The sequence below is a fragment of the Symphodus melops genome (genome assembly GCF_947650265.1).
Source record: "Symphodus melops genome assembly, chromosome: 2".
Lineage (NCBI taxonomy): Eukaryota > Metazoa > Chordata > Actinopteri > Labriformes > Labridae > Symphodus > Symphodus melops.
In genome coordinates this window covers 6061811-6079487 of record NC_136692.1, presented here as the reverse complement: position 1 = coordinate 6079487, position 17677 = coordinate 6061811, and the positions used below count along the sequence as shown (strand labels likewise).

At 38.0% G+C, this 17677-nt stretch overlaps 2 protein-coding genes across 8 annotated transcripts in view; both read left to right on the top strand.

Moving 5' to 3' along the window:
- Positions 1-6454, top strand: part of septin9b (septin 9b) — a 74353-nt gene extending 67899 nt beyond the window's left edge. For all 7 annotated transcript variants that reach the window (XM_079336968.1, XM_079336969.1, XM_079336967.1 and 4 more), the window contains 4 exons: positions 1114-1209; positions 1529-1625; positions 3361-3412; positions 4431-6454. In XM_079336968.1, coding sequence (XP_079193094.1) covers positions 1114-1209; positions 1529-1625; positions 3361-3412; positions 4431-4650 — 465 coding nt within the window. In that variant the 3' untranslated portion in view covers positions 4651-6454. The remainder of the gene's footprint in view (positions 1-1113; positions 1210-1528; positions 1626-3360; positions 3413-4430) is intronic.
- A 5447-nt stretch (positions 6455-11901) lies between these two features.
- Positions 11902-17236, top strand: LOC306819990 (polyunsaturated fatty acid lipoxygenase ALOX15B-like). Its single transcript, XM_079337616.1, has 15 exons — positions 11902-11955; positions 12152-12311; positions 12457-12661; positions 12801-12882; positions 13111-13233; positions 13355-13458; positions 13906-14072; positions 14225-14368; positions 14622-14825; positions 14940-15026; positions 15137-15306; positions 16134-16255; positions 16356-16456; positions 16685-16855; positions 16986-17236. The coding sequence occupies exons 2-15, from the start codon at positions 12159-12161 to the stop codon at positions 17163-17165; spliced, it is 2013 nt and encodes a 670-aa protein (XP_079193742.1). The 5' UTR covers positions 11902-11955; positions 12152-12158; the 3' UTR covers positions 17166-17236.
- The last annotated feature ends 441 nt before the right edge of the window (positions 17237-17677 follow it).

Below are 17677 nucleotides of genomic sequence, written 5' to 3'. Positions count from 1 at the left end.
GATTTCCCTAACAGCTTTATTCATTTCAGGGGCGCATGCTGGGTGTCTTGGCTCCCGTTTTCCCCCTGATGCCTGTAACACAGTCCAATAAGAACAAAGCAGGGTCTGGGCCAGACCCTGGCAGAGAGTTGAAGCCGCAGGGCTCGTAGCTGAATTGTTTTGGTTGGCTGCACATGCTCTGTGTGACCCTGAAGATTATTGACTAAAAGCCTCTCGTGCCAAATGTTTTCATTTTCCCTGCAGCAACTTGTCATGCAAACAGAACAAGAGGGATTTCTTCTTTTTTGTACATACAGCCTCTGTGTGTCCAGCTGTGAGACTGTTCCTCTAACCAACAGTTGATGTGGCTTTTTGTTCAATTTCACTCTGTTTGCATCCTATAATGTAAGCCTCAGAAAGCTTCCCAGGATCAAGGACCAGGAATCTGTCACAATTACTACAGAGGGGTAATTGTGGGAGGGAGCAGTCATTCCTTAAACGGACATTTTTCCTAGAAGCTTGTCCGTCTGCTTTTCTGCATCTTTGTGAGTTTCAGTCATTATAAAGACATTTCAAGGAAAGAATGGGAATTTAATTGTACACAGCTTGATCCAGATTGTTTCTTTTTTTCTTCCATCAACCTCCAGATTAATTTAGCTGTGTCAAGGCTATTAGGAACCATTTACTGTATTGTTCACACCATCCTGTATGCCTTAACCAGGTGTTGATTAACATTTGTAAGTACATCTTCAGTAACAAACTTGATCAGACATAAGGAAGTTTAAAAATGTTTGAATAAAACATTTCACCAAATGGTATCAATATGGAACATTAAGTATTTCATTTAAAGTAACAAACTTTCAGTTTGTGTGGATGTTGGCGCCCCCTACTGATACTCCAGATTGTTAACCCATAGGCTTTGTTCAGACTGCCACCCATATCTGCCCGTCTATATCGACGTAGCCTGATCCGCAATAGTAACAGGTTACGCCCAGGAAATACAACAGCAGTCTGTCTATGGGCTTCTTCAACTTAATGAAAGACCTTAATTGACCAATAACAACTTTTACCATGTATACAGTGTTTAGCCGTTCTGATGTAACATTGTGTGGGTCATTGTCCTTGTCTCTACAGATAAGGGAAGAGCTGCGAGCCAATGGGATCGATGTTTATCCTCAGAAAGAGTTTGACGAGGATGCAGAGGATAGGATGATCAATGATAAAATCAGGGTGAGTTCATTTTACCACAGGTTCAGTGGGTTAAACTGTCTTTCAACACAGTCTTGTTTATTGGTCATTTGGATCACATGATGATAGCATCCAAGGTGTGTATTTCACAGTTTTAAGTGAAGCAAAAATTCAATGTTATTTGTGTTAAATGTTAAAAGTTATTTGATAAACCTTAAAACCAATTAATAGAGTCGGGAAAAGTCTATTAATGCTCATTTTCATGTTTTCATGTCCATGTATAAAGATAAATGTTTGGGATTTCACCAACAATGAGAAATGTGGTGTCACATTTGTATGTGTGCATGTGCACTCTCAACAGGAGATGATCCCTTTTGCTGTTGTGGGCAGTGACCAGGAGTACCAGGTGAACGGCAAGAAGATTCTGGGAAGGAAAACGAAGTGGGGCACCATAGAGGGTAATCCCCTGACTACACACATAAAAACTGCACCGCTGGTTACTTTTCCTGCCAAACAGACAGTATAAAATGTTTAATCTGGCAGAATAATGTATGCTTTCTGATGGTCCACTGTCAGTAACAGTTAGAGAGGTAGTCCATGAAGTTTTTTTTCATAAAACATTATTGCTAGGATATGTTTAAGAATGGCTAATATGATGTACATCTATACAATGAAAAAAGGTCAAACGCCTGATCTTTCAAAATAAAATAGGTGTCACGGGCCATCGTTGAGCATTCATGACTGTAATTGGCTACATAACAGCAGCTGTCCAGTCTGAAATGCAGCCTGCAGCAGTCAGTTCTGTTCCAGGAGTGTGTGTTTGTGTGTGTGTGTGTTTTTGAGAGAGAGAGAGAGATTTAGTGAGTGAGCATGAAAGACGTCTGTCCAGGGAGGAGTAAAAGTATGATTGAAGGACAATAAAGCCGCTCAAGGAGCCCCCCCACATAGGGACAATGGCTGTTAAACAAACACCGTCTCCTTCCCAGCATGCATCTCATGCTCTAGTTTATTGGCTGTGCTATAAATGCAATGTAACATATAAATCACAGAATAAAAATGAACATTTTAATATCTTGTAAATTATTCAGTCTGTAAAATCTCGACAGCTGCTATTTTACACTGCTTTATATTTCACTTTGGATTCGGAACATCTGGAACAGAAGCCTTACTGTAGATCAGACGGTTAACACCAGATCATTGTTAGCCTGCTTTAGGGCTACATTTGCAAATTTATTAGCTTTGGTTATGCAACAGTGTTTAATAGGCAGGGTGCGAGAGTACATTTTGATGATAATTTAAAGACTTTTGCGGAGTAAAGCGGCTGTGATTTTGAGAACTTCTTTCATCACTATTTAGGAATAATTAAAGCTCCCATTCAACTCACTAATCTGGGGGGGTTCCGGTGTAAAATGTAATATTGATATATATACACAATCAAGCCATTCAAATCCTTCTGACCTGAGAATCTGAGAGAGAGAGAGAGACAACTGATTTTTTTATTTTATTTTTTGGGGGGGGTTTCTTGGTGGATATTTAAATAAATGTGTGTGTGGATGTAAAGACTTCTGCATGTTTCCCCTGGAGCCCTGAGTTAAGATAGCAGCAGTGCAGCTTGTTACAAGTTAGCAGCGTGTTTCCTCTTCATCACTAATCAGAGCACCCAGCACTGATTCCTGCCTCCTTATTTCAAAGAGAATTTAATTTCCTGCCCCTGGATTTCAAAGCTTTACATAAATAGCACCCTGCTTCTTTTTTTTTTTTTTTTTTTTTTCCCATTTATATTCTTGACATAATCTATAATTCAAACAAGTATTAGCTCCACTGAAGGCACCAGTCACTGGGCGTTTGTTAAAACGTCTCACTTAGGCTTCTCCAATAAAGAGGAGAGCAAAGATGTATTAAATTACAGGAGTGTGTTATCTCGGCTGAAGAAAATTGCTTGAGATGTCATGTTAGGATGCCCCCTGGTTGACTCATGAGTAACACTGCCCTCTTGTGTTCTTTGAGGGAATAGCAGGTGAACCGAGGTGATTGTAATCACATTTTGTTAGCCCATTAATTCAAACTATTTCATGTCTTTGTAATCTCTCTCTGAACATGACATTAATCTAACCCGCTGCATTGAAAACGTAACAGTGAGGATTTTTTTTTTTTTAAATGTAACTCATCTTTTTTTTTTCTTCTCATTTACAGTTGAAAACATTGCACACTGTGAGTTTGCTTACCTGCGAGACCTCCTCATCAGGTGAGTTTTCCTCATCCTCATGAGTTAATTCAGCCGCTTATTGCTGAATACAGACTGGAAGGAAAAGACTTGACATGGGCCGAGCCCTTTGCTGTGTTATAAAGAGCTCACTTTATTCTGTGGAGGTGTTGAAATGAATTGCAAACAGCCCAGAGACTCTATGAAGGTTCACTTACAGACTAAAATCAATACTAATGACATTGGTTGAGAAAGGTCCGAGGCTTCTCCAGACAGTGTTACTGCCTGCATGTCTGCAAAGGTTCCCCACTGAATAGAAGCACTTACTTTGCTTTGTTCATACAGGATTCATGACTTGAAAGTTGAATAGAGGTCTAGATAGTTTCATGTCACCCCCTCTCTCTCTGTAATGGATGTTAAACAGAGAGTGTAAACAAAAAGCTACTTTACGTTTGTAATTGTTTGACATGTTAGTTGCAGCAGAAAAGGTGAAACGAGTCTTCGCTAGGATTTCATCACTTCTCACAGGTTGTTTAGCATTCAGAGGAGGAGTGATGAGTGAGATATCTTAAACCCTTTAGTCGGAGGCGACAGGTGCGTGCTGGGGAGGTGGTGAAGGAGAAAGTAAGAGCACAGCGCATGGCAGAGCTCGTGCGAACAGTGCAAAGCGAGAGACTGGGAATGTACTGCTTAAAAACCCAGTGAAAGTTGGAGGATGTATTTGTTAGATTGTGACACTCCATTGTTGATAAATATAGAACGATCAATCAACGATCAATAATTCTCATCATTTGATTCATGTATATCCTGTCATTCTGATCTGAAATGGAAGTTAACAAAAATGGAGTTTTCTAAATGGTCACAAATCACATCATCATGCATGATGTTAATTAGCTCGTGGTACATTGGGCATACAGTCAAACAAAGTGATTGACGAATCAAAACGCACTGTTGACTCCTTCTTTAGCACAGCTTTGAGAAGCAGCATGTGTACTTTGTATTAGCTGTGATGCTCTGTGCTGTCCTTACAGGAGCTGTAATCATGTCTTTTGATTTTCAGGACACACATGCAGAACATCAAGGACATCACTGGCAGCATCCATTATGAGACATATCGTGTCCGCCGCTTAAATGAATCCAACGCCCACTTCAGCTCGCAACCATCCGAGCGCCCTGCTGTTCAGCCTCAGGCCAACGGTCAGCCTGAGGAGCAGCAGCCCCGCATTGTGCAGGCCAACGGAGTGGCTGTACAGCATGAAGCCCTGTCCCACGAGATGTAGAAGCCAGTTAATGACATCAGAACACAGCGAGGCACAAAACAGACTCACACATTCAATCTCTTTACACGAACAACAAGTACATACAGTCAGGCTTCAAAGCCCCTTTTTTTGTTACCAAGAAGGACTTTATTAAAACAAAGAAACCTTAACACAGCTTTTAATTGATCAGGAAAAAAACATAATACACTTTTTCTTTCGGGGTTCAACAAAACATCTTATCAAACTCAAGTCTTCCTTGCAGATCCAAATATTGTACAGAAATCGACTTGTTTTCTTCCCATCTGTCTGACTGCTTAATGCAACCTTCATCCAGCATTGTTTACAATAAACCAGGAAAGATGTCAGGTCACCGATAAACAAAGTAAATGCATACATGTCTCATATTTGAGCTGCGGCTGCTGGGTTTATTTTTAGAGAGCTCGCTGGCTGTCAGGAGTGCAGCAGCCCTGTAAATATGATGCGAGGGAAAATCTGTGAAGAAATGTTTGTTTTGATCAGAATCTGTTAGTATGATGGAAAAAAAGATGCTCCTAAGAAAAGAAATAATTAAAAAAAGCCTTTTGTGGAGGGAGAACCTGTGAAGTCTGGGTTGAAAGATGTTTGGAGCATGCAGGGCTGACCAGATGAGGAGAACTGAAATAAAGTATATCAGATCATACTAGAGTAGCTCTAAACTAAGACTAACTGTTAGTGCCACTGGCCTGGTCTGCATTGTGTTGTGGTGTATAGTTTTGTATAGATATTCTAGGGTGAAGTAGGGACTATTAGCTGAAATATTACAGGAGAGGTAAAGGTATTGTAGACACATCCGCACTGCAAAATAATACAAGAAAAGAGAGCGCAGTAGCAATGTGGAGCCGTTTTTAGAGAAATGAGTCCTTGTCATTTTTCCATCGTGTTGCAATGTTTTTAAAACTCCTCGTTGCCAAAAACATCCCGTCTCTTCCGATCGAATGCCAATGTTGTGTAATACAGTCATACCTTGCATTTTACATTGCTCATTTATTATTGTATTTTAAATGCTGTTGTTCATGTTTTAATGTTATTGTAGATGAGGGTTGGGGAGGAATCGGTGCAACTGTTGCAGCTTTGTTTTTTGTTTTTTTGACTGTAAACCAAACAAAATGTTTTTTTTTTCTGTTCTAAAGAGAAGCACATACAGTATTTAGAGTCGATTAATGAACAGGTATTTATGTGTATGTTAAGTGTAATCGTTAAATTCAGCTTTCATTCCAGAGGTTTGTCACAGGTGGCTAACAGTGATGATCTTTAGCTTTAGGCAGTGTTTGACTTTCTGTTGCCAGCATTAATACAGTATATCTTTTTTTGTTGGCTGCGCTACCTAACACCAAAAGTCTTTACCAGCTGTCGTGTGAGGGTGGTCTGCATTTTTTTTAATAGATAAATGGTAGTTTTAACCAATCCTGCCAATGGATGATAGTTACCAATGTGACTCCTTCATTCAACACGATGCAGCAGCAAACATGTTCATGAAAGTTTTTTGTTTTTTTAATTGCAAAAGCTTCCTCCAAATTTTAAATATTCTCATAATTTCCAAACGAAATAGCCGAATGCTGCCCCCTAAAGTCCAAACGATGTAATATATACGCGCTTACAGTAGGGCTACTGTAAAACTTCCAATAAAAGAAGCTTTCAGCTGTCTATCAGGAGAAATATGGGAACGTGTTACTCTTTGTTCACTGTTTGTATAGTTCTTGTGTAATCTGTTATGGTATTCTAGATTAAGGTTCTATCTTTGATATGCCAACTTCAAGAATAAAGATTGATATTTTTATTGTTTTAAGTGAATTGTCTTGATTCTCAAAATGCAGAAATTTAATTCCGTCAAGCGAAGACGGAAAACTATGAGCTGACGCTACTCTGTGTCGATCTTTCTCAGGGTTAAACCGATGACACTCTGTCAATGTGTAATTGCCTGGATCATTGTTAGTATTTCATTTTACATGGAGCCACTTAATAAATTGAATATTAAAACAAAGAATGAGGAACTACACATAATAATGTTCAGAGAGGTGTCACGTCTCTTATAAAGGGGTCAGCCATCATAAACGCATCGCAATTACTCCAGTATATTTCAAACCGCTCTGAAGATGATACGTCTCGGAGCTCTCTTAGTCATTTCAATATCAGGGAACTTTGCACTTTGCTTCTTTACATACAACCAAATTGCAACATCAATTCCTCAACAATTGACTGAGGAAAAGCTTTTAAATAACAGCCAAAAATAAAAGCAGATTGTTTTTCTGCAGTGTGTAATATTACACTGCCGGTTTTTCTGACATGAAATTCAACTAAGCCATTTATACACCAAATAATGAAATGCATTCAATTATTTTTGATTTGACTGAGAAATGGTTGGATGAAAATATCCTTGTTGCTTAAGGCTATACAGCAAATTGCATTGCATTTATATGACTGTCAACAATATGCTCATCTGGGAACGTATAAGAGGTTGTAATTCTTTGTTATGAGAGCGGCTTTGTAGCAACAGCACAAAAGCAACTCATTATTTTTGAGCTTCGTTCATTATAATTTGCATCCATACAGATAAAAAAAGATTCACCACAACACATTTCCAGTATCAACCCAGCTCAGAGAGAAGTGGTATCACACCATGCTCACACTGCACTGGTTTAATAGAGCATCTCATTTACACCTCCTGTCACACTCTTTCTCAACTTCCCCGCTGTTAGTAATGTGTTGACGGTGTTGTTTGTCGAAGGTCATTGTCACCCTTTCACACTTGAAAACTCTTGCTGTGGCTTTTCCTGCCATCTCTATGTTGGAGTATTCAATGATTTGAAGATCTTTTTGAGCTGCGGATGACATCCCAGGGTGACAAATGACAAATGTAAATGTGTGAGACAACGGAGGTTCAGTAAAAATCAGTATCTACTGAGCATTCAAATACTTGACACTTTTATGGAAACCGTTTGTCAGGCAGCCATCCTGAATCAAGAAGGTGAGTAATGATGACAACTGTGACAACACCAGGTACAGTAGCAGGCTGGTAGGTTACTTCTACACTTGGTTCATATGAACTGACCTTTTGGGTAAGGTTTAATCTCATTCAAAAACATATTCCAATTTATTCAAATGGAAATGCAGGTGTTCAGATATTTTGCAGTGTATAACACATATACCAGATGAATTGGCTTACAGATAGCACAGATAGAAAGAGGTCTGAGCCAAAAGGAGATTTCAGAGCTTAATTCTGGAGCATGCATGTTTGTGGAAAAACTGACCTATGATTACCAACATGTGCACAGAGAAGCAACTCAGAAACACATGGAAAACATTTGTTCAAAACACAAAATCATGTTTGACATAGCCTATGAAAAATTTGACAGGCACCAAAGGGGAAACTTTTGTGGTTTTAAGTGCTGTTATTTTGAAAAATTCCTGTTATGGTAACAGCATCCTTTACAGGTTTTTATCCAGACAAAACAAAGGGGAATGTGTGGCTAGCTCTGCGAACTAGGCAATGTGTAACTACAGGATGATGTTACAGACGCATTCGGCCGAAAGTCGAAATGTCTCATTTAATAGACCACCGGTCGCACTGTTTGATTACTTATGTAAAATCATACGAAGTCCCTGAGAGACACCAGTGTGTTGGAGGAGTCGAGGCACTTCAATCTTGTAGGTCAGTTTACTCTAGGTCTTTCTCTCTCTATCTCTCCCTCACTCTTATATGAATTTCGTACCACTGTGAAGCAAAAGAGCTTGAATGACATTAGACAAACAATTTTGTCGAGAAAAAATATTTGTAATATCGTACACTATTTTGTCAATTCCTACACAAAAGCCTAGTCTTAATTTGGCAAAAAAGTAATGCTACAAAATAATGCATTTTATTTTACTAGTAAACAACGGTAGGCCTACTTATAGATTCTTAGTCAATTTCACAACAGATGGTGCTGACTTAATAGTGAGAAAGCATCCTCCCCTGGATGGATCAAATTGTAAAAGCATTTAAACAGTTATAAACCTCTGAAGTGTATTTTACATGCAACACAATGTGATATGAACAGTTGTGTGACTTGTAAGTGTGCTTGTAAGTGTGATCTTATGTTAAAGCAATTAGTGGTCTCAAGAAGGTTTAACACCTAAGAGCATGAAGTGGTTTATTAGGGGTTGTTTCCTTAAGACTGATTAGATAACATTTGAGTCTAAACAGGAGTAAACAGGTGTTGATCCTAAGAAAGAGATAAGAAAAGTCAACCTTGCATGGAATTGTAAATCTTAAAGCCATAAGTTCAGAGTAACTTAAAGGAGGGTAACAGTTGTTGTCCTATAAGGACTTGGATGGTTTTCTGACCAATGCTGTATAAATACTAGTGTCTTTCTTTGTTTGAGAGGGTTCACATTTGGCTGGTGACTCTCCCAGGTACCATGGCTAACCTGGACTGATGCTGTTTTTGTAAATAAATGTCTTATGTTACATGCAAGTCAGTGTCAGCGGATATTTCTTCATCATCTGCACATCCTCGTCAAGGACTTGAGAGTCTTGAGTCAGCCCTTATCAGCGGTTAACCCAGAGTTTATCTATTCCAGCTAAATGTCTTTTATGAATGACCAGGAACCGGCAGTTCAATGACTTCTGAATGTTTCTCATTCAATTGAAGTTGGCATGGGTGACATCACTCCATGGGTGTACCTCCCCTCTTTATAAAAAAAGTTGGACCGCATGGAACACGAAAACTGATTGAAATTGTTGACAAAAATGGACCACTATTTTAAAGCATTACATAGCATTTGGTGTGCAGCAGTCTCATTCCTATTTTCCACCGGACCCAGTTGTAATTTTCACACTGAAAGTAAACTTTGTTAAAATAGCCATGAACTCAATTTCAGTTGGAAGATAGGAAGTTGGGATTTCTTTTTACTTTCACTCAAACACAAACCAGGTTTAAATTATCAGCATTGCAAGGAGGAATAAAGTATAGATAGATACTTTATTGATCCCGAGGGAAATTCAAGGCATCCAGTAGCAGTATACAGACAGGCAGGACACAAGACATCAGTTACAATACACCCTGCCTTTTTCTGCCTTTGTGTTTCCCTTCAACTTTGATTGCCCTCATGTCCCCATCTGTTTCTTGTTAGGCTCACTTGTGTTTGATGAATACCCAGTCTATTTCATCTCAGTGTTAGGGTGCAATGAGGTTGTCCGTTTTATCTACTTTCGCTATCCACTGTACCCTAACCTTTAGACAACATGACCTATAAACAGGTCAGTGTTAAATAATCATCACTAGTAATTAAATTCAATACTGCACATTACAACAAACTCAAGTAATTACCAAAACAACACTTTAATAATGTTAGCTTGTATACCTACATGAAAGAGAAAAGTAACTGCTTTTAAGTCAGCAAACACATGCATCACTTTTTCAGATGTTGAGTTGTAGAAAAAAAACATGCATTAAAGAACAAAAAATGTAAGGCATACATCAAAAAAATAAGTACGTCTTTGGGAGCCATAGCGTTGTGAGTCTGTATTCACTTTAAACCTTTTACATGTTAGGTGTACCATGTAGATTTAATGGTGAAATTTAAAAGTTGGAGAAGTTAAACAATTCTTTTCTATTTTTGCTGAACTAAATACACAAACTTCAAAGGAAAATAAAGGTCCCTGGAACACTGTTTATAGAGACCAAATTTTCCGCAGAGGACAATTTGTTTGTAGAGTTTTGAACATATACCACCAGAATCTGTTTCAATCATTTAATCATTCAATCATTTCTCCAACTTTCTATTTCCCTACCGAAACTATAGTGCACCTTTAAGCTGTTCTGGTGGTCAGAAGAAAGTCTCTTCATTCTCAGTCTTGGGCATTTTAGCCAATCTAAAATATCTACACTCTTTTTCTAACAGTGTTCATGCTTCAAATAAAAAAAAATGAATCGACCAATATATGTAAATTCCATAAGTGACCTTTAATTTTCACATCAGTTTTCATTAAGCTTAATTGGTTTAGATAACACAGCTAAAAAGATGGACAGTAAAGATTCACATTTCTGATTAAATATTTACCCGTCTTTATGCCATGCATGGCATGTAAGGTCTTGAGGACATGGTATTTGATGTGCAAGATGCAATCTATAGGAGTCGAACTCAGAGGGTTCATTATTAGATTTCCTCCCATTGTTCTAGTGAAACCTGTCTCATATTCTCAGGAAACGTCCCAGCCTGATGACACAAGTCAAACAAAAAGGTCACATCCAGCTAACACTGCATCTCTTTTTTCTCACATCATATCAAACCTATCTGTGTTAATTTATCAACTGAGACTGCACTAAGTATGATTTTTGTATCCACTTATGCACAATTATAGGTGGGTCCTTGTTGACATCAACCTGCTGAATTGTAGATACATATTCATAGGTATGAATAGGTACAATGTGCCACATTCATAATGATAAACATACAAGAAGAAGAATGACAGAACTTTTTTTTTTAAAGTAGTCAGTAGAAATGTTCAAGCATTTGCACTCCAGATAATTACATAAACCATTGACATGTTAGCAAATATAAATGGAGATCTAGCGTTTCTAAATCAACCAAGGCCTTGTCAAAGAAACCATAAAGAACAGTATTTTATTGGCTATATGGTGAGGTTATAATCTCCTTATACAACAGGGAGTAAGAGTCGTCCCATACCCTGGAAACTAGATAGCAGATTGGAGCAACCACTCCTTTAAAGAGCACTAATGTTTTTTTCAACTATATCATTGAAATTGGTTTCTGCCATGTTGTGTTTGAGGTTGAATTGTTTATTGTTGTAGTCGTTTAAGTTGGCCATAAGATCTCTCATTGTTCTATTGGTAAACTGGAGTATGTCTTAAATGCAAACTTTATTCTGCACACTTGCATACTACATTTATGATGATTTAAGTTATAAGTTTAATTTAAGTTTATGATTTAAGTGATATATTAGATATTTGAAAAAAAGACATTTTTCTATATTTTAACTTCTGCGCTCATATGTCTTTGATAAAGTTTTTTATTGTGACTGTCTTTGAATACATTTTGTACAGATATTGTTTGAGGCATACATTTTATTGCTGAAGTGCTTCAAAGAATTGTCTGTGATATGACCACAACTTGAAATTAAAATGATGACATCGTAGTCTACATCCTCCTCCAGATGTTTTACAAGCTTTGGTGAATGTTTGACTGGACACTCCTACCAAACTGCATGTATAAAATGAGGACCAAGAGGTGGTGACTTTATTCATCAGAGCAGTTCTTCTTATGAGCTATAGGCATCATTGACAGGTAAGAGAGAGATGCTTCAATTCATGATTTCAGTTTAAAATACTTACACTATTTAAATATTGTGCAATTGTACTTTCTAAATGCCATTATCATCATTTTTAGTGTTTTAACAGATATCTTAACTGGAAAATACCTGTTTTTGTGTGAAAAATATCTGACAAAATGTTTTTTCATCAGGACTCCTTTTACTTTCCAGAGTGAAAATGGTTGACTATAAAGTGACCGTGTTTACTGGCACTCTCCTCGGGTCCAATACACTTAACAATATCTACATCAAGCTGGTGGGGACCGATGGGGAGAGCCAACAAAACTGGCTCATAGACTTCAGAGGGGCTTTTGCCTTCAGCAGAGGAGCAGTAAGTGTAAAATGTCCTTCTCTAAATGTAAATGTGTTTGATTTTGACCACCTGTCCTTGTATAGTCAGTGCTTTTATGTTAATCATTAAATAACTACACGTTATCTTAACAGCTACATGTCTTCTGTTTCTGTAATTATTCCAGGAGTCCACTTTTACCGTGACCAACCCGGTCTCTATAGGAGAATTGATCCTGATAGAGCTGGTGAAAACGGGGCCCTTTATTTTCCCTGACGACGCCTGGTTTCCTTCCAAGGTGAAAGTGGAATCACCTGACGGACACATCTACAGTGTCCCCATCTACCGCTGGATCACTGACGGTGAGGTGCACCGCTTCAAAGAGGGAACAGGTTTGTGGAAATTAGTTATTCTCAAATACTGCTTCTAAATCACAGGAAACTTTTTAACAGAGATACAACTTACTATGCATGCCACCATATTGAAAATGTTTCCACAAATATCAAACCATGTCTTGTTTATTTCATAAAGCTCAGAGAGCCTGTGATGACACCCATCCTCTTGGCCAGTACGATCGTGAGCGGGAGCTGGCGCTGCGAGAGAAAGAATACTGGTGAGTGCTACTATTTTAAAGTATCCCCCCTGAAGCCAACATGCATCCAAACCATCCTCTTTTAATTCAATATGTTCATTTTTAATTAATGATAAAATACACCAGCCGTTTGACATTTTTTATCATGCCACTGTTTTTTTAATAACTCTAATGTAGAAGCCATCTAACTGTAAATGCAAATGCGTCTTAACAGTCCAAAATTGATCATTTTGTTGTTCTTTCTTCTAGCTGGGATGTGTATGCGGAGGGAATTCCTCACTGCATGAAGGCAGACAACGCTCTCTCTCTGCCTTGTGAGGTCCGCTTCTCCTTTACCAAGGACACAGAATTTCGCTTCACTGCAGCAGAAGGGTGAAGTCCTCAAATTCTATCAGACATGTTTCCTACAATAAAACAATGTACCTTTTTCCCGACCTGTTTGTGAAATAAACAAAGAACAAACAATAAAGTTGCCATTTGTATTTTATTTCAGGCTGGTTGAGCTGAAACTGAAGGGTCTGGCTGACTACAAAAAGAGGTGGACTGATATCGAGGATATCAATCGGGTGTTCTGCTGCCACCGCACTGATATATCAGGTACTTCATAATCACGCTAGTTTACTGAAAAACTTGATTCTGTCTGCAAAATAATGTTTTTGTGTGAAATCTGTGAGATGATTTGCTAAAGATAATTCTGTGTGTGAATGTCTCATACATTTCTAATGAATGCTAAGTAGTACATTGGCTTCTCTTTGCTTGTTAAAATGTTAAAAATTATCAAGGCAGAAGGTTTTCTGTGTATTTTTATATTTCTGTCAAAATTAAGCAATGACTAAACTTTTTACTGGACAGAGTAACATTTCATTAATTAGATGACTGAAATCTAACTTTAAAGCAACTTTGGTGAGCAATCCTGACCATGAGTCTTGGAACTGTTTCCCATTAGGCTGATTCACATGAAGCTCAGCTATCACTAAACTACGTCGCTGTAGTTGTCTATTCTGAATCTTGAAACTCAGGAACTTCCTGCTGTTATTTTAACAGACTACACCCATAAACATTGGAAAGAGGACACTTTCTTTGGCTACCAGTTCTTAAACGGTGTGAACCCCACAATGATCAGGCGTTGTTCAGCCATCCCAGAGCACTTTCCTGTGTCTGAAGGTTTGATCTTTCTCCCTGGTCTGTGTACCTTGGATGATGAATTGAAGGTGATTTTTTATTTTATTTTTTACCCCACTGATCTTTTATCACATTCTTATCAGAATCTTGCATTTCCACATGGCATGTTAAATCACTTGTAATATCCACATTGTATGATTTTTAGTAAAAATCTCTCATTCTTTACCATAATTTCAAACAGAAAGGAAACATATACCTGTGTGACTACAAGCTTTTGGATGGAGTGGAGGCAAACATCATCAACGGGAAGAAGCAGTGCTTGATGGCTCCCCTCATCCTGCTCCACAAAACACCTGATGACAAGCTGATGCCAATCGCTATTCAGGTGAGAGTGACTCAAGAAGAGTAAATATTAAAGTGAGGTAAATGTGTAAGGCAGCCCTTAAACCATGATATGTATTTTTTTATTGAGAAATAGAGCATCTGCTTTGCTAAAATAATTAACCAAGACTATAATACAGCTTCAAAGGCCTGAGCAACACCAAAGCACGCATGAAGGCAAGGATCATCAAACTAGCCAGTACTGTAAATGGACTAATCATATTGAATTAACCACATCTCGCGTTCTTCTCCTGTAGCTGAAGCAGACTCCTGGAGCAGACAATCCCATCTTTTATCCTTCAGACACCGAGTACGACTGGTTGCTGGCCAAGATTTTTGTGAGAAGTGCAGATTTCAACTACCATGAACTCAATCTTCACCTGCTGCGCACTCATCTGCTGGCTGAAGTTTTTGCTGTATCTCTGCTGCGCAATGTGCCCATGGTGCATCCTCTGTACAAGGTATATATTTAAGTATTAAATACAACTACATAGTAAAGAGGCATCAAATCTCTGACTTTTTTTGTTTTTGTTTTGCAATATTGTTCCTAACATATAGTTTAATTGTTCCCTCAGCTGCTCATCCCTCACACTCGCTACACCCTGCAGATCAACCTCATGGCTCGAAAGCAGCTCATTTCTGAGGATGGTTTTTTCACAAAGGTAGCAAAAGACCAACCAGCACAACAAAGTCCCATAACAATTTTTTAATATCATGTACAGTACCTATTACCTATCTTAAAACAATATTCCTTATGTTGACTGGTCCCTAGTATACAGCTAGTGGCGGAGAGGCTATGTCTACAATCCTTAAGAGAGCAATGGCGTCAATGACCTACAGCTCTCTCTGCATACCAGACGACATCGCTGAGCGTGGGGTGGAGGCTATACCCAACTACTACTACAGAGACGATGGACTGAAGCTTTGGGATATCATCCACAGGTATTATATGTACTTTCAGTTTTGCATTCTTCTTAGTATTTTACCATATTAGTATCCAATTGTCGACATAAGTTGCCATGGAATGCCCTCTAAAAAAACTTGATAGATGTCATAATTCACACTAAAGTCAAACAAGACGGGATTTCATCAGTCCATTTCAGTTGGGTCAGATTCCAGAACAGCAAGAAAGCTGGAAGATTTCTTTCAAGACTTCTCTTTAAATTTCCTTAGTTTCAAAATATAGAATAAAAAATGCAAACATGTGTCTCCCTACCTATCTAAAACTGTTGATACAGTTCATTACTCCAATGTATTAACTTGTTTGTATGAGATTTATAACTGGCTCTACAAAAATTCAGTTATCAGAACCAAAAGGACACTTGATGATTGTCAGTATTGAAGTTTTCAACAGATTCAAATTTGTATTTTTTATGCAGATGACACAATGACATATTTGGACATATTTGGTGGTATCTGAGCTCTAAGATAGATAAGCTCTTTAGACTAAAAGACTACTTTTTAATCAATCTGATCAATCAATCTCTCTGGTCTTAAATGTAAAGCAGAAGCCAGAAACATTGAGAAATAAAACAGATCTCAAAACAGGTTAAGTAATGGGGCTATACTACTTAAGGGAAATACATAAAGAAATGAACATTTGTGTATGGACACACGTTTGTAATTATGTACATGTTTGAATGTTTGTGAATGGGAATGTTTATGTCTTTTTAAAGATAAAAATTGTATATATTTACTATATACACGACAGTTATTGGCTGCAGTTGTGTAAAGCGTTATTTCCCTGCACTTCTCCACTCTTCTGAAAGCTTTGTGCAGGGAATCCTCAGCTACTACTACAAGAGTGATGCTGAGGTTGAACAGGACTCTGAACTGCAGAAGTGGATTTCAGACATTTTTGTCGAGGGATTCCTTTCCAACGCAGACTCAGGTGTGCTACTCTTAAAAACATGATCTGAATCTATTACATTATTACAGCACAACATTTCGTTGATTTTTAAGTATTGACTCTTGTTTTCTGTAACTCTCAGGAATTCCACAGAACTTTACTACAGTTGCTGAGATGGTGAAGTTCGTCACCATGGTGATCTTCACCTGCTCAGTACAGCACGCAGCCGTGAATTCTGGACAGGTGAATTGTTGTAGTATTGTTTTTGTGGAACTGGTTGATTTGGTTTTGCTTTTTTTTTAAATGGGGAGAAAGAGAGGTTTTGTTTTTTTGCATTTGAGAACACATTTGAGTAAATTTCACAAAATACGAGGTATGATTTTGTAGGATATTGGATCTTAAATCAAAGTATTGAAAATAGACATATGAGGATGAGTCAATAATAATGAATGAGTCATGTATTCATTGCAGTTTGACTATGCTGGCTGGATGCCCAACGCTCCCCCATCCTTACAACTTCCTCCACCAACCACCAAGGGAACAACAAGCGAAGCCACCATGCTGCAGACGCTTCCTGATGTCAATGTGACAGTTAATATAATGGCCACCTTGTGGTTACTCAGCAAGCAGTCCACTGACTTTGTAAGTTCCCACGACATGTGAAAAACATAAATTGCATTATTTTGAATAAGTAAAGAAGAAGTCTAACTGTAATACACACTTAAATATTGGAGACGAACACTCATTGTAATGGTTTCATTGATGTCCTCAGGTTCCATTAGGCCAGTACCCAGACGACCATTTCAGTGAGGAGACTCCCTGCAAGCTGATTCAGGATTTTCAAGGAAAGCTTGAAGTGCAAAGTGTAACCATTGAAGTCAGAAACAAGAGCCTTGAAGTCCCATACACATACATGGATCCAAAAGAGGCAGAAAATAGTGTGGCCCTTTGAGTATGTTTGTGACCAAAGAGTGAAAGAAGAAACTGCATAACCATATGAACATTAGATGCTACACTTTTATTTTGATAATGATTTATAAAGTGAACTCTTCATCAACTTGTCAACTTTAATTTTCTCTAATTTTATCAAAGATTAAGCAGGACAGACCTTTAATCAAAATAAATCACTTGGTAAGAAAAAGGGTACCTGTCATGAAAGACCAGCATTGCTTCCCTGTGCACTTTAAAGATTTCTTATCTTGTTTTCCTCTGCTAATATTTGTATGCTTTTTAATCATTCAGACAAAACTGCATTTTAATTTCTGACATGTATTTATCTCATCCTGCATTTAATAAAAAACTGATCAAACATAGCTACATGTACTTGTTTCGTCTTTGAAACACTGAACATGTGTCTCACATTTAAATTAAGTTGTCAAGAAGACATTGGGACGATTTGCACTTGCCTGCATGAAGTTGTGCAAAAAAAGTGGTGCATCTAAATGGCTGATTGAGTAGAAGTAT